A 15,038-nucleotide genomic window follows, 5' to 3' on the forward strand; every position below is an offset into this window, starting at 1 on the left:
AAGCACAGAGGCCCAATAGACTTAAAGTCCAAATACATCTATCGTCATGTTCCATAAGAATTAACAAGATCTGCTGGTGTGTATATCTTTCGAAAACAGAAACACATCTATCTATAATAACATACAGCAGATATACATACAATTTATAAACATCATCATCAGCATCATCGTACAACATGTTGGCTCAGAATGTTGTCATTAAGGTTTTAAAATCCTGTACATAGATACTCACTTAGCCACTGTGTGTGTGTGTGTTTTTTTATTTTTTTTATTTTAGAACTTATAAAACATGTTCTATTGTTAATTGCCTAGTTAGGGTTTTCTGCTATCTTTATGCAAATCTTTAATCAGTAATTTCATATATTGTTAGTTAATTAGCTGAAATTAGTGATTTTAGGATTAGGGTTTGAAGAAAGTTGAGGACTTTTTGGGATTAGGTATGCAATCTCGAAGACACCAAAATTTTGGTACGGAATCTTCGTATGGGAGGACACGTAGAGATGGTGATATGGGTTTAGATGGCTATTTACTGAGTCCACGGAGAATGGAGGTTCCGGGGTACTCAGAACGAGTATTGGGTCGTGGGCGAAGGAGTATTTCGTTGGAAAAACGGAGAGTAGGAGATGATAGGAGTAGGAGGGTTCGGTCTAGGTCTAGGTCGCCGGGTTTTATTATGGAGGATAAAAGAGTAGTGGGTGGACGTAGGAGTGTCTCGTTGGAGAGGCGGAGAGTGGTGGAGGATAGAAGTAGGGGAATGCGGTCTAGGTCGCCGGATTTTGTGGAGGGTAAAAGAGGGCGTGCGTATTATAACGAGGAATGGGTTATGGAGAGGGATTTGGTTAGTCCTGAAAGGCGGTCGAGATATGATTTTGTGGAACGTATGGATAGGAAACACGAGGATGTTGATTATGGACGTGGTCCGTCCAGGACGATAATGATTGATGACAAATTTGAGGATAGGAGGTTAGATAGTGGGATGCGTGAGATTGGAACTCATAAGTCTGCTGGTGTAGGACTGTATAGGTCGATGGGAGATGTGGGACCCGTTATGAAAAGTAATACTGGTGGTGAACTCACGTCAGCTTCTTTGAGCATTGGTTTAAATCAGCTCGGGAAAGAAAGAGTTGAGTATCCAGATATACGAGATTCGTTTTCATTTGATAAAAGTATGGCTAATCTGAGGGATAGTTATTCCGGTCTGACTGCATCTAGGTCTAAGGAATCTATGGGTGTATCTCATTTCAAAGATTATGAAAGATTATCTCCAAGAAAGTCGAGGGTTGATGAATTAGGTTATCAAAGTGGTATTCCTTTGCCTCGAGACAAACATCCATTGAACTCGGGGCTTATACCCGATCCTTTACCACATTCCGGATATGAAGAAAGGCACCATTTGGAGCGTGGAAAAGACAGAGAGCTTGAGATTAATGAGGATATGGGTCGATACCGACATGAGGGATTTAGTCCTCCAAGGACTGGGCATCCTGATGCTTTGCGTGGTCAACCACGAATACGAGAAAGAGATGACTTTTTATATCCATCTGATGAAATCTACGAAAAGATGAATCTGCGTGAAAGAGAGGACTACAGTGATAGAGGTATATTAAGAGCGAGTTTGTTAGAGCCTGTTACACAGCGGACAGAAATTTCTGATTTTGCTCGTAGGAATATGAGCAGTAGAAGTTTATCGGACCATCTTTCTTTAGAGAAGCTAGCAGCCTCAAATAACGTTGGTTTGAACCGCTCGCCACGTGAAAAAAGAGAAACTTTACAGTATCCTGATCCTGCTAGTATTCATTCCCGTCTTGGGAGGAAACTTCCCAGAGAACAAGAAATTCCATACATGGGTATGCCACAAGATCATGAAATAGAACGAATCAGAGTCGATTATGACTATAAACGAAATTATGACTATAAACGAGAATATGATTACAAACGAGATTATGACTACAATCGAGATGTAGGTTCAGGATCTCATGAGGAAGGAAGGAGAAGCTCTCCAGGGTTTTTATATGAAAGAACACATAAAATGGAAGAGCGTGATCTTTCCCCGTATGACTCATCAAGTAGGATTATGAAGCGGAAATACATAATGGAAGATGAAGAAAATAGGACAACTTCTAGAACTATGATGAGTAGATTGGATACTGTCGGTAGAAGACACAATCGTGACTTTTATGACAAGGAGTGGATAGATCAAGATGGCAGGGGTTCAAACTTTGCTAGAAGAAAGGACCACACTGATGGATTCATTAGAAGAGTAGACACAGGTTATGATGATGAGTTTTTATCATACGATAATGAGGAATATTTGCATGACCATCCTATGAAATCTTATAAACATGAGGATAAGTATGCAAAAGGTTATCCAAGATCTGGTGGTCGAGGTGGGTATAATTCATACCCTTCACATAGAAGACATGTTCATCCCAATTGGAAAAATGCGCCGATAAGACGTGAACATGATAAGGAAGTGGACATGTATTCAGGTGACACTGAAAGGTATGATCCACATGAAGATACTGAGAAGTTCAAACAGCTGGTACATGATTATTTTTTGTCTTTCACCAAAAAGTTGAATGATACCCCAAGCGTGCGGAGGAAATACTTGGAGCATGGGCAGGCAGGTAGCGTATACTGCATCGTATGTGGAAGAAGGTCTGTGTTTCTTTTTTACAATTCTCAATAATTGGTGGCCACTTATATTCACTTGCTCATCTTTTACACCATGATCTTCTTTGACTTTGAAGATAATGTGATCCATTCTCTTGTACGGCTTAGGATAGCTTATTAACATTATTCTGACATTTTTTTGGAGAGGTTTCTGTTTGGGGGTTGGGGGGATATGCATTGAAGTGGGTGCACTTTTTATTGGCTAATTTATGTTATGGTTAGTTAAGCCAAGCCAACTCCTGGAAAATGGCCAGGTATATGCAGGTATTTGATAAGACGATAGTTTGGAGTCAGTTACATGCTGATGGTACTAAATAATATGGTAAGCATCGGATATGTGCCAAGACTTATGGCGTTATAGTAAAACTCGGAGCTAAAAGTTCTACACTTCCACCGTTTCATGTGTCTCAGGCATGGCTGTCTCTGGTGTGTAGTTAAGCCAAATACCTGGAAAATGGCCAGGTATATGCAGGTATTTGATAAGACGATAGTTTGGAGTCAGTTACATGCTGATGGTACTAAATAATATGGTAAGCATCGGATATGTGCCAAGACTTATGGCGTTATAGTAAAACTCGGAGCTAAAAGTTCTACACTTCCACCGTTCCATGTGTCTCAGGCATGGCTGTCTCTGGTGTGTAGTTCACTGCGGAAGGTGGATGCATGACGAGTTATGATTACTTTATATGTGTTTTACTTTCTGGAAAAGTTTTACACCTGAAACTCAGTAGCTTTGTGCATGTGGATTTTACAATGGATGGACTTTGCTTTTAGCTGAAATTGAGCATGTACTTGAACCTTCATAAGACATGTTCCTGTATGAGGTGGAAACTATACTTAAATTGAACTCACTTGATGGATTTGTCATCTATCTTGCCAGTTGAGCAAGAAAAGGTCCATAATACCTGGCATTTTACTGCTAAAAGAATGGATCTGCCCATTAAGAAATGCCAATTAAGTTAGCTTTGATCACCAGTACTTGCTATGTTATTCCCGAGTAATATAATAGCTGAGAATTTTAGTTTTCTTTATGATGTATGTATAGAGGGACAGCAAGATACTGAAGAGTTCAGTCTTGGATTAGGATCCTTGTCTGTTTGTGAGTAGTTGGTATAGTTCGTCTGCTATATGTCAGGGCTGTGCTTGAGACCAAGATATCTAGTTGATTAACCCCCTCTCTTCCTCTCCAAGACAAAAGAGAGCCAATAAGAATGTGTCACGGCACTCTCCCTTTCCCCGTTTTACACCAGCACCACCGTAAACTTTTTGAAACTGTCAGAATCCTCCGGTGGCATTATGTCATTGAGAAACAGATGACAGAAGTTGAAGAGATATGTAGTGAGGGTGGAAGTGTTTTTTGTGCTCTTTTAATCAAATGTTATCTTTTTGGGTCATGATCTTGTTTTTTCTTATGGAAAGACAAACTTGATAAGTAGAAGTTGCTAGGATTAAACACACACACACACACACACACACACACAAGAACGAGAAAATAACAAGAATGAAGAACAGGAGAGATCTTAACCCTAATCTGGGTGGTGGCTGTGCGTTCTGTATGCAACCTGGCTCCTAAGTAGAGGTTTTCATGTCTATTAATCAGAACCAGATTGAAATCATGTTGATTAATCAGAAGTGACTTCCATATTCTTTGGCCCAAAGTAAATTTTTAAATGAGTTATTATGTGGCAAGGTGGGTGGGTCAGGTGATGGGTCAAATTAGGCTTGAATTGAAATAGCTGTTTTTGTACAGGTCGAACTGCTTGGGTTGGTTTTGTCTGACTCACATATACAGATATACTTCTTTGTCCAATTTTACAAATTTTTATCGATCACTGATGAACGATTTACGACAATAATGTTAGTAGCTGAATAAACCGATTTTAGATCATGTGTGCGTTAAAAACAGATTTTGGGCAACCTTCCACCTGTTTCCCTACTCATGTCAGCATTCCACTTCTAATATCTCCAGGTCTCTTTATCTGCCTTGCTTGAGATAAAACACACCCTAAGTTGACCCATTGTAGAAGAATGGGTTAAAATTGACAAATCTACTTTTCTAGTTGATACTTAGAATCAACATTATGTTTTGGTGGTTCATTGCTTTTACGCTATAAAAGAAACTGACTGTTTACCACCATTTATTAAAAAAAATCTGTTAACAGTCTCTCATATCCTGAAGCTCTTAAAAGAAGCCCTTTGATGAATATTTACTGTAAATTTACTGCTGTGTAGAGAGAAAATATTGCATGTTTACAAACCTATTGGTATTTCTGTAGCTGGTATGTTTCATCCCATAACTAGGGGTGGTCTCCAGATTGGGGTGTTTCTTGAAAACTATTATTTGCTCAATCCATATTTGGAATTTATAGGTCCCATTCTGATAAATTAGTTGGAGGCTGTAGACCAATGCGTTTCTTATTGTTACCTTATTGCATCTTGCAGATGTAGGAAATGCATTTTTTTATGTACTCACTTTCCATTCTGTTTGCATTCTTTCAGTGTCTCGAAGGAGTTCTTAGACACTCAACGATTAGCAATGCACGCTTTCATGTCCCACAAGGTTGGGATGAGGGCTCAACATTTAGGACTCGTCAAGGCATTATGTGTTATGTTAGGTTGGAATAGTGCTATTCCTGTAGGAACTGTTAGATGGTTCCCGGAGACCCTTTCCAGTAAAGAAGCCTGGGTTCAGAAAGAAGATCTTATAATCTGGCCCCCAGTTGTCATAGTTCATAACATTTCTATTACAAACAATGATTCAAATGGCCAGGGGCCCACTACCATAGAAGCACTTACACAATTTCTCCGAGGTATATTACATTCTTGAACATTTTTATTTTGTTTTAATCATACTTTAAAGGCTGTTTTAGCAAAGTAAATTTATCTTGATTACCCTCCTTCGTTTCTATATTGTCAGTGATACTGTTAAAAGAATATAATCTTTGATTTTTTAGTTTTTTTGCTAATAAGTAGTTGATAAGTTGTTCAAAATATGAATACTATTATAAGATGTTAAGATGTTCATATAGACCATTTTATATGTAAGTTTCTTAAATTGTCTTTTTTTTTTTACGTCAGAGGCAAATCCTTTATCTCATGCAGTAAATTTTGTTACAGCTGGTTATTTCATTACACAATTATTCAATATCACATTATTAGTTTCAAAATGCATATCCGAACACGTGCTAGCGATTACTACCTTACTCTTAAACCCGTTCATGTCTACCCTGATTTTCAGGCGTAGGTCTAAGTGGTGGGAAAGTCAAACATGGGAAAGTTGCAAACTGCAGCATAATGCTGGTCAAATTTCTGGGTACATTTTCTGGGTTACAAGATGCAGAGAAAATTCATCAATATTTTGTGAGGAACAAACATGGACGAAGAGATCTGGACAAAGTCTCTTCTAGCAAGGGCAAGAGCAGTAATAGTGAGGAAGGTGAAAGTAAAGAGGCTGAGCGTGTGCTGTTTGGGTACATGGGTATTGCTGAAGATTTGGATAAAGTCAACGCTGATACGAAAAAGAAGTGTATAATCAAGAGCAAGAAGGAAATTCATGAGTTTGCTGATGGTCCTGTGAAACCCGAGTAAGGAATCATCAAGTCATGAATTTTTTATCTTGTTGCTTATTTTGGATTAGTTGAAAACTGAGATCTAGGGTCTGGCTGTTATACATTTACTTAGCTAAATGATGGCCATTAGCTAATAGGTTTACATACACTTGGATTTTGCAAATCAAACAAATGTAATGCTGATGAAACATACAAAGGCCAGTCCTTTTCCTCGTATTTAAACTTACAAATCCATTTTACGAGTTTAATCTTGGTATACGATAGAGGGGCATTTACCTCTATCTTGGTGGAAAAAACCAGCTAGAAGGAAAAGGCATATAAATGTTTTTGCTGATATTGCTTGGTAGCTTTGCTTAGGGTTGCAGACTTGCAGTTGCTAACATAGAGTTTTTGTCAATTCAAATTAAACCCATGTTTAGCTTGGAGTACAATAAGGATTTACTCAAATCTAGCATAACATTATTCTTTCTTGACTTAACAATTAAAACAATACGAATGAAAGTATTATACAAGCCTGTACACTCTAAATAAGAAAGAAAGAAAACAGAAGACACCAATATCTCTACTACTTACAAAATTGGCTATTTTAACTATCTCATTCGCCTCCTGTAAGCAAAATGTAGAATTTGTCACATGATTTACTAGAAACAGTTTTCTTGACTATCTTCTTTGAAAGTTGAGACATCTAATGCCACAAGCAAAAACGACAAAGAATAGAACAACCCAAGCAACATGAGCCAATGCTACGTATTTTAGAAAATCATACTCGAATCCAAATGACACCTTTATAAACTCCTTAACTGATATTGAACTAGCTCCTGGAATTTGAACGAGGCTTTCGTCTTGACCTATTTGAGAAGTAATAAGCCCGTATAATGTCCATGCCACCGGTGAACACCAATAATACCACCTCCACCATATCGGAATTTGCTGCAAATATCACTCATACGTCACATATTTTCTTTACAAGGTCAATAATCAGTTTGTGACATTGTAATAACTTTTGTGACTTGTGAGGAAAGCTTCACCACAAATAGAGTGAGGCTTTCATCACAAAGTTATTTCTTTCTTGTATCAAGAAAATTATTGTCTTACCGTTATAGGAAAATTATTGTCTTACCGTTATAGGGATAAGGAAGCCAGAGAAGAGGTTCCAAAAGCTGAGGAAAAACGACATCGTAATGGCGGCAACATGGTAGTTCGGAGTAAGAGCCACGAGCATCATTCCATATAATGTGAAGTAAGTGAAGCTCATACAAACGAAAAAATAGAACCACAAAAATTTGCTAGCTGACCAAGCAAATCCGATCATTATGTAAAGCACAAGGCTGTAAATGAGTGTTTGAACACAAACATAAATCACCTCAATCGCCACCTGCACGTCAGAAATATGTTCAAACTCACCACTCAACCCACATCTTGGTCGTGTTTTTGTTAAATATGTATACTTTAAACTACATATATAAAGAGAGATGAGTTCAAGTAAAACTAAGTGGTGTTTGTACCTGAGCAAATGCGTATGGGAGGGGAGAATACATCCCTGCAGCCTTCTCACGATAAAGGACAGACCTCTCTACCGACACTACAGTCTGCACAGAAGAAGTGTTCGTTCCTCCAAGAAACATAACGGCAGCATACATAGCACCAACCATATTCATCAAATCTTGTTGTTGGCTCCTGTTGGAAACAAATAGCTCCTTAAATCCATGTTTCAAGAAAGAAGTGATGATGCTTAGTATAGTACTTACGTCTTTTGGCCTTTGTCCCAGAAAATTATCCCGAAAATAATCCCACACCCTGTTGTCATTAAAAACCGAACAACGTTGTACTCTGGATGTCTCCAATAAGACAATTTTTGTTTCCAAAAACAGGCTTTGAATTGTGTGAAAACCGATCTTGAGTATCTTGTTGCGAAATGTAGGTCCCGGGTCCCTGGTGCTGGTCTACTCAATTCTATGATGAGCTCCTGGTTCCTCCTGTGTGATGGATTCGGCAATGTTTAATGCGTAACCTTGAACAAATTAAACTCCAAAGTAAAGATTTGGGCCAAATGAGTACCTATAGAGTTCAGATTTAGCATATATCTCTGCAAAATCAACACCGAGCTGAGCTTCAACTGCAGGGGAACTGACTTCAAGCATCCAAGTGGCAGGATTTTGTCCATCCTTTATCTTGTTAACCTCTTCGAGTGACTACAAATGTGTGCCCGTTAGAGAAAACAAAAGGATGGAGACTGTTTTTTGTGATCTCACTAAAAAGGGGTACACTTACCTGGAAGTATTCGACTAGTAGTTGAGATTGGTGTCCCAGAGGTCCAGCATAAATGACCTTACCGCCTCTTTTCATCAAGAATAGCTGCAAGAAATTCATCAAGTTAGTAAATTTATAAAAAAACATAATTGCAACCGATTTATATTTACTGATGAAAAAACAAAATATAATTTTACCTCATCAAACGCTTCAAAAATGTCAATGCTCGGCTGATGAATCGTGCAGACAACAGTTCTACCTGTATCAACCGTGTTTCGAACTGTTCTCATGACAATGGCTGCAGCCCTTGCATCCAGCCCTGATGTGGGCTCGTCCATGAAGATAATGCAAGGGTTAGCCACTAACTCAACTGCTATTGTGAGTCTCTTTCGTTGTTCTGTTGAGAGACCATCTACTCCCGGAAGCCCGACTAGCGAATCCCTTATGGAATTCAACTCAACCAAATCCATAACTTCCTCCACGAAGATCTAAAGCGTACAAAATTGCACAAAATGAGACCCTTAAGGGTTAGGTCACTATATAGCAAATATGAGATCAATTACATAGGCTCTTTTTGCTGCACATTTAACAAGTATATCTTTTTTTTGGGCAGGTTGTCCACTCTTCTACAATTTCAAAAGACATTTCGACGTATATATGTATAATCATGAAAATATAAAACTATATTCTACAAATGTCTAAATTCTTAATTTTGGCATTTTTCTTGCTGTGCTTGTAAATTTGAAAACCTTACTTGTCTTGATTGATCGTTTACGTCTGGAGAGAGACGAAGCCAAGCAGAATACACCAGCGATTCATACACGGTAACATGTGGAGAATGGATATCATTTTGTTCACAGTATCCACTCACACGAGCAAAAGTTTCTTGATTTTTAGGGTACCCAGAAATACTGATGTTCCCTTCAATGTAACCGCCAGTCTTCCTGCCAGCTAAAACATCCATCAAAGTTGTCTTTCCAGCACCACTAACACCAACCAATGCTGTCAAAACACCTGGCCTAAACGCACCACTGACGTCCTTTAAAAGTTGTAAACGATCTTCTGTGCGTCCTTGAGCTTTCATTTCCTGATACACAAACCGAATATTTTCTGATTTATGTTTTTGTTTTCGGCTAGATAGTCACTTAATTGATTAAATGAAATGACTTACAGCAGGCATATCTACATAATAGTTGACATGATCAAATACAAGTGATAGTGGCTGAAATGGAAGGACCATTCCTTTCTTTTCACCTGCCTTTTCTGTTCCTGAAATAAGTTAGATTTCGTTCCAAACATAAGTTACTTAAAATATCATCTTGAACAAGAGCGGAAATTTAAACCTTGATCCTTGGCTGACATCTGGCGGACAAATTGTTCATTTTCATTTGGAACAACAAATCTTGAATCTCCATAGGCTGCATTTTGTCAAGCAGTCCAAATCAAGAACTTACCCAAAATGGCAGTTAGAAAACATAACATAAAACTTACGATTCATATACGTCAATGCTAAAACGAAGAGGATGGTGAAGAGCAGTGTATATGCAATGAGTGCAGCAACACAAACCCAATACATATACCCGGCGGTGAACATGCCTCTAGAACTAAGAAGAACTAGGCCTACAGTCGGTTCATTGATTCGTGGATCAGGATTCGGCTGCAATTATTATCCAAAATTAGTATCAAACACATGAAAATAAATATAACTTCACTTAGTAAGTTAGTAATAAGCTTACAGTTTTCCATCTTTCGTCAAGAAATTCATTGATCACAATGGCATTCTGTCCGTACATCATTGGGGAAATGTAATAAGCCCAGATCATCCATGGATAAACGTCATCTGTAAATTTGCATTTTTTTTGGTAAGTTGTTGACACTAATATATGTAAAGAGATTTTTACATATACAAGGACGTAGAACACAAACCTTTAGCTACTATGAATCCGCCTAGTATAAAGACTATTAGCAGTGAAAAGGTACCCAGAGCATTAGCAACCACCTGAGTTCTCCCAACAGCACCAAGAAACCGAAACAGACACAAAGCCATTTGGTGCACGCATATATACGCCAACAGCTGTTTAAAAAACCTAGCAGCTGAAGGCGCAAACCCAATGGTGTAGTATGTTATAACAATCCAAATGACAGATTCACTAAACGATATAGGGATCTTTAGAAGCCACATAGGAATGGCAAATGCCCACGCAGGGTAAAACAATGAATCCCTTTGTTTATAGAAAACTGGAAGCCTCATAACAGTGAGCGCTATTTCAGCAGAACCATTAAACATCACAGTAAGAAGACTAAAGAACAGAGCACCCATATACTTTTCGCCATCTTTTAGTTGACCACTTTTCATAGTTGTTCTAAAGTAAACAGAGAACCCAATAATCGCCATTACTGTAATCTGAAACGTCTTGAATATGTATATGAAGGAGTTACGCTTCAATAGCAACCATTCTCTTGACATATTTGCTTTTAAAAGGTCCATATTTGATATACCATACTTTTCTTTTACCAATGCAGCAGGATGAACTTTTTTAACGTCATAAGGACTCGCAAGATTGTCATAGAGAACTTGACCAAGTTGAGACCGGGTGAACATTTGAGCGATTTCAGATACAGACATGAATCTGTAAGGTTCATCTCTCTTGAACCAGTACTGTTCTTGATCTTTTATTGAAGTGACTTCCTGTAAAAAATCAGCAACTCCTTTTCTTTTTGGGCATTTAAATCCCACAGTTTCAAAGAACTCAAGAACATTTTCACGCGGGCCTTGGTACACAACTTGACCCTCTGAAAGAAGTATAATGTCATCAAATAACTCGTACGTTTCTGGAGCAGGTTGTAAGAGGGATATGACCATGGTTGCATCCATGATATTAACCATTTCTTTCATATGTTTAACAATCTGATAAGTAGTTGAACTATCTAACCCAGTCGAAATTTCATCCATAAAGAATACGTTTGCAGGCCCTACTAACATTTCTCCTGCAATCACAACATAGCAACTTTCACAAATTCAGCACATTTAAAATCTAAAACAAAGTACATTCAGGCGTAATTGAAATATTGCATACCAGTAGTAACACGTTTCTTCTGTCCACCCGAGATTCCTCTTCTCATCTCATCACCCACCTTGATATCAGAACATATATCCAATCCAAGTATCTGTTTTTTTTTACAAAAAAATCAGTAAGGGCCCCTGACTATTTTTCATGATCGTGTGTTAACGAGTCAAACTAGATAAAGAAAATTCAAGGATTTGAGTGAAATAAACCTTGAGCACATAATCTGTAACCAAATTAGATCCTTGTCCAGACATCGCTGTTGCTTTCATAAAAGCTTCGATATCAGGATCTGGTGTGATCCCTGCTACTCTTTCTCGTCTATAGAGTTCTACCAGGAGATCATATCTGGCTCTTACACCGAGACAACGTGCAGCAAAATCAAATGTCTCTCTGACAGTCATCTCACCGTTGTGGACATCATGTTGGCTGATATACGCGCAAGTTCTCTGAGCAATGAACTCGGACATTTTATGACCACAATAAGTCACTTCTCCAGTTTGTCTTAGATCCTTTTCTAGTACTCCAGCAAGTGTTCTCAAGAATGTTGTTTTCCCCGAGCCAGGAGGCCCAAGAAGTAGTGTCATTCTGAAAACAGAATTCGAGATATAATTCCACGATGACAAGAATGAAAAATGATCTATCAATTGTTTGTGTGATCGTATATATAACGCAATGTTATGAACTAGTCTAACTCCAGAACTCAAAACATACCTCGATGGTCTCACGATTCCACTTACATCCTGCAAGATCTTGAGAACTTCCTTTTTTGATGGCATAAACTTAATGACTTGGAGAAATCCCTATTTACAACAAAACATTGAAAATGATCAACAGATCAAAACTCTAAATTAAGTTCATAAAAATCAAAATAGAAATGATAACATTGTGAAGATCATAAAACACAAATGACAAACCTCTATGGCATTAAGGGTTGAATTTAACAAAGTTGGAAGCGCCCTGGACCCGATGAAAATATTTCCTTCGATAGATAGATTCTTGTATCGAACTTCAACCTTTGGAGTTTGAATCCCCACCCTGGTGACATCAAATCATAATGGTCACAAATTCTTGAGCAAAAGTTCTAAAATTGGATATTGAAATAGTTGAAATCAGTGATTTCTACTTAAAAAAAGAAAGGTCGAGTTTATATCACCTTTCAATCCTTTCTCGAACACGAAGAAGAAAACCCTCATTATCTTGTTCAATAGCTTTAAGCACACTCTTCATAATCTGATTTTTATCCGTAGGATCAATACTTACGCTATCTGTTTTCCCATTCTCATTCAAGTATTCATCTTCTTTTGATTTTCCATTAGTGAAAACCGGAATGGCTTCATGTTCATGACCATTATCTTGTATCTCAAGAACAGAAGCTCCTGGGAAAGCAGCAGCCGCATTGTTGTTGTTCCTATTTATCGATTGATGAGATCGTTGGCTCACTGACCTCGCTAGCTCATTTCCGCCATGCGGTCCAGCCATCGATCTCTATTAATATGGATCTAAATTTCTGCTAGATCTTATGACATTTCACATATAACTTTCCATACATACATGCTGCATGCAAATACACATTGTATATACCATATTAGATATATTCACATTAATTATTTGTGATAATGAAAACAAATTAAAGTGGAATATGCATGCATTATTGTATTACTCGTATTAACTTTCAAGAAACACCCTTGTCAAGAATTATATGAAGGAAAATATTAATATACAAGAAATGAATAAAAAATAGACTTACAAAGAAGAAAGAAAATTAATGGAAGCGATTAACTAAAATGTCAATGACTGTAATTAAGGAAAAATTATTTACTTAATACTCGTAATATAATATTATGGGGATTGAAGAAGAAGAAAAATGATTTGATTAAGGTCTGTTTGTTTGTAATTAGCATTAAGTTAATGATTTTTAACTGGGAGAAGTTTTCGGATACAAAAAGAGATAATTAAGGAGTAGGAATATTACTGGTTACTTTCTTACTTAACAAAAAATTATACATCTTTATTATTCATTTTAGGGAATGTAAGTTATACTTGTCGTAGTATCTACATTTCCATAATATTTTTTCATTTTGGAAACTTTGGATTATTACCACAATTTGTATTCCCCTTTGTAAGAATTACATTTTGATTATGCACATCAACATGTAGATCAAAATGTAGGATTGTATTTTTCACTTAATTGGGGGATTATGGCACTGGAGTGTAATGAACTATGACTCAATGGTTATGTAATGTAGTGATCTTTCAAATTGGCTATCTGATGTAAGTACCTTTCATTTTAGTTCTTTAATGTATCGGTTGACCTGTTGTACCGGTAGCCGGTAACAATGTTAGTTTTACTTTGGAATTATGGCACTAGAGTGTAATCAACTATGACTGAATGGTTATGTTATGTAGTGATCTTTAAAGCTGGCTATCTGATGTAAGAATCGCTCATTTATGTACTTTTCATGTACTGGTTGACATGTTGTACGGTCATGGTTACGGTTGTGGGTTATGAACTCCGACGAAATGAATGGTCAATGGTGGATGGTCTTAGACTCTGACAAGATTGTAGTGGGTGGTCTCGGTCTTATTTTTTCTTCCATTCAAGAGGTGTGGTCATCTCTTCACCGTCTCCATATCCAGAAAGGCACCGTTATCATTCTTTGTCAAAATCCCCCCTTTTACCCCATTGTAAACCAAAGTTGCTGGATCTTGATTGTGGCGGAGATGAGATGGCCGGATCTTTATGGTTAACGGTGATGGGGTGATCATAACACAATCCGATTTGGGGATTAGGGTTTGAGTATGATTATTATTGAATCATGTTCTGAAATCAATAAATGTATATATGCATCGATCTATATCTAGTGTTGATTTGTGTTCGGGATTGAAGTTAAACACTTAGTTACAGTTTCACATTAAATTAGCCGGAGAAGATGACCATAGCATAAACTCGCCGGAGTAACCCGGTAGGATACATCGAGTGCACAAAACAGAGAGGTTTTTACATCAATTTTAGCACTTTCGTAGATTACTACATTACATAATCATTCACTCATAGTTGGTTACACTCTGGTGCCTTAATCCCTATTCTTTTTTACGTCCAACGTGGCATTACCGGTTACAAATAGGATGTTACCCGGTAGGATACATTAAAAGAACAAAAATGGAAGTTACTTACATTAGATAGCCAATTTGAAAAGTCAATACATTACATAACCATTGAGTCATAGTTGGTACATTCCGGTGCCATAATCCCCTTAATTGGGATCTTAATATATACGGAGTATATATATATATATATATATATCGTGAACAAATAAGCGACTCTTGCAAGTTTGTGGCCAGCGATCACCCTCTAAGAGCACCTTCAATGGAACTTCATGAAAAGCTTTTTTTTGAAGAAAAAAAGTCTTTAAAAAGCTTGATACCATTGGGTACTAAGGCTTTTTTTTTTTTATCAAAAGTTTGACAATCTTCAACC

The 15,038-nt window shown here is 37.5% G+C and overlaps 1 protein-coding gene and 1 pseudogene across 1 annotated transcript; one reads left to right on the forward strand and one right to left on the reverse strand.

The window, feature by feature from the left end:
* The first annotated feature begins 267 nt into the window (after positions 1-267).
* LOC122611347 lies at positions 268-6,458 on the forward strand. The gene is made up of 3 exons (XM_043784370.1): positions 268-2,658; positions 5,173-5,483; positions 5,912-6,458. The coding sequence occupies exons 1-3, from the start codon at positions 440-442 to the stop codon at positions 6,259-6,261; spliced, it is 2,880 nt and encodes a 959-aa protein (XP_043640305.1). The 5' UTR covers positions 268-439; the 3' UTR covers positions 6,262-6,458.
* A 383-nt stretch (positions 6,459-6,841) lies between these two features.
* LOC122602996 lies at positions 6,842-13,055 on the reverse strand (annotated as a pseudogene).
* Positions 13,056-15,038: the final 1,983 nt, after the last annotated feature.

This window comes from Erigeron canadensis, chromosome 1 (genome assembly GCF_010389155.1).
Source record: "Erigeron canadensis isolate Cc75 chromosome 1, C_canadensis_v1, whole genome shotgun sequence".
NCBI lineage: Eukaryota > Viridiplantae > Streptophyta > Magnoliopsida > Asterales > Asteraceae > Erigeron > Erigeron canadensis.

What these genes read in the sequence shown, in the direction of transcription:
- LOC122611347 (XM_043784370.1), top strand. Translation starts at nt 440, where the DNA reads ATGCAATCTCGAAGACACCAAAATTTTGGTACGGAATCTTCGTATGGG. An exon ending in TGCATCGTATGTGGAAGAAG is followed by an intron (nt 2,659 to 5,172) that starts GTCTGTGTTTCT and finishes GCATTCTTTCAG; the next exon opens with TGTCTCGAAGGAGTTCTTAG. An exon ending in ACTTACACAATTTCTCCGAG is followed by an intron (nt 5,484 to 5,911) that starts GTATATTACATT and finishes CCTGATTTTCAG; the next exon opens with GCGTAGGTCTAAGTGGTGGG.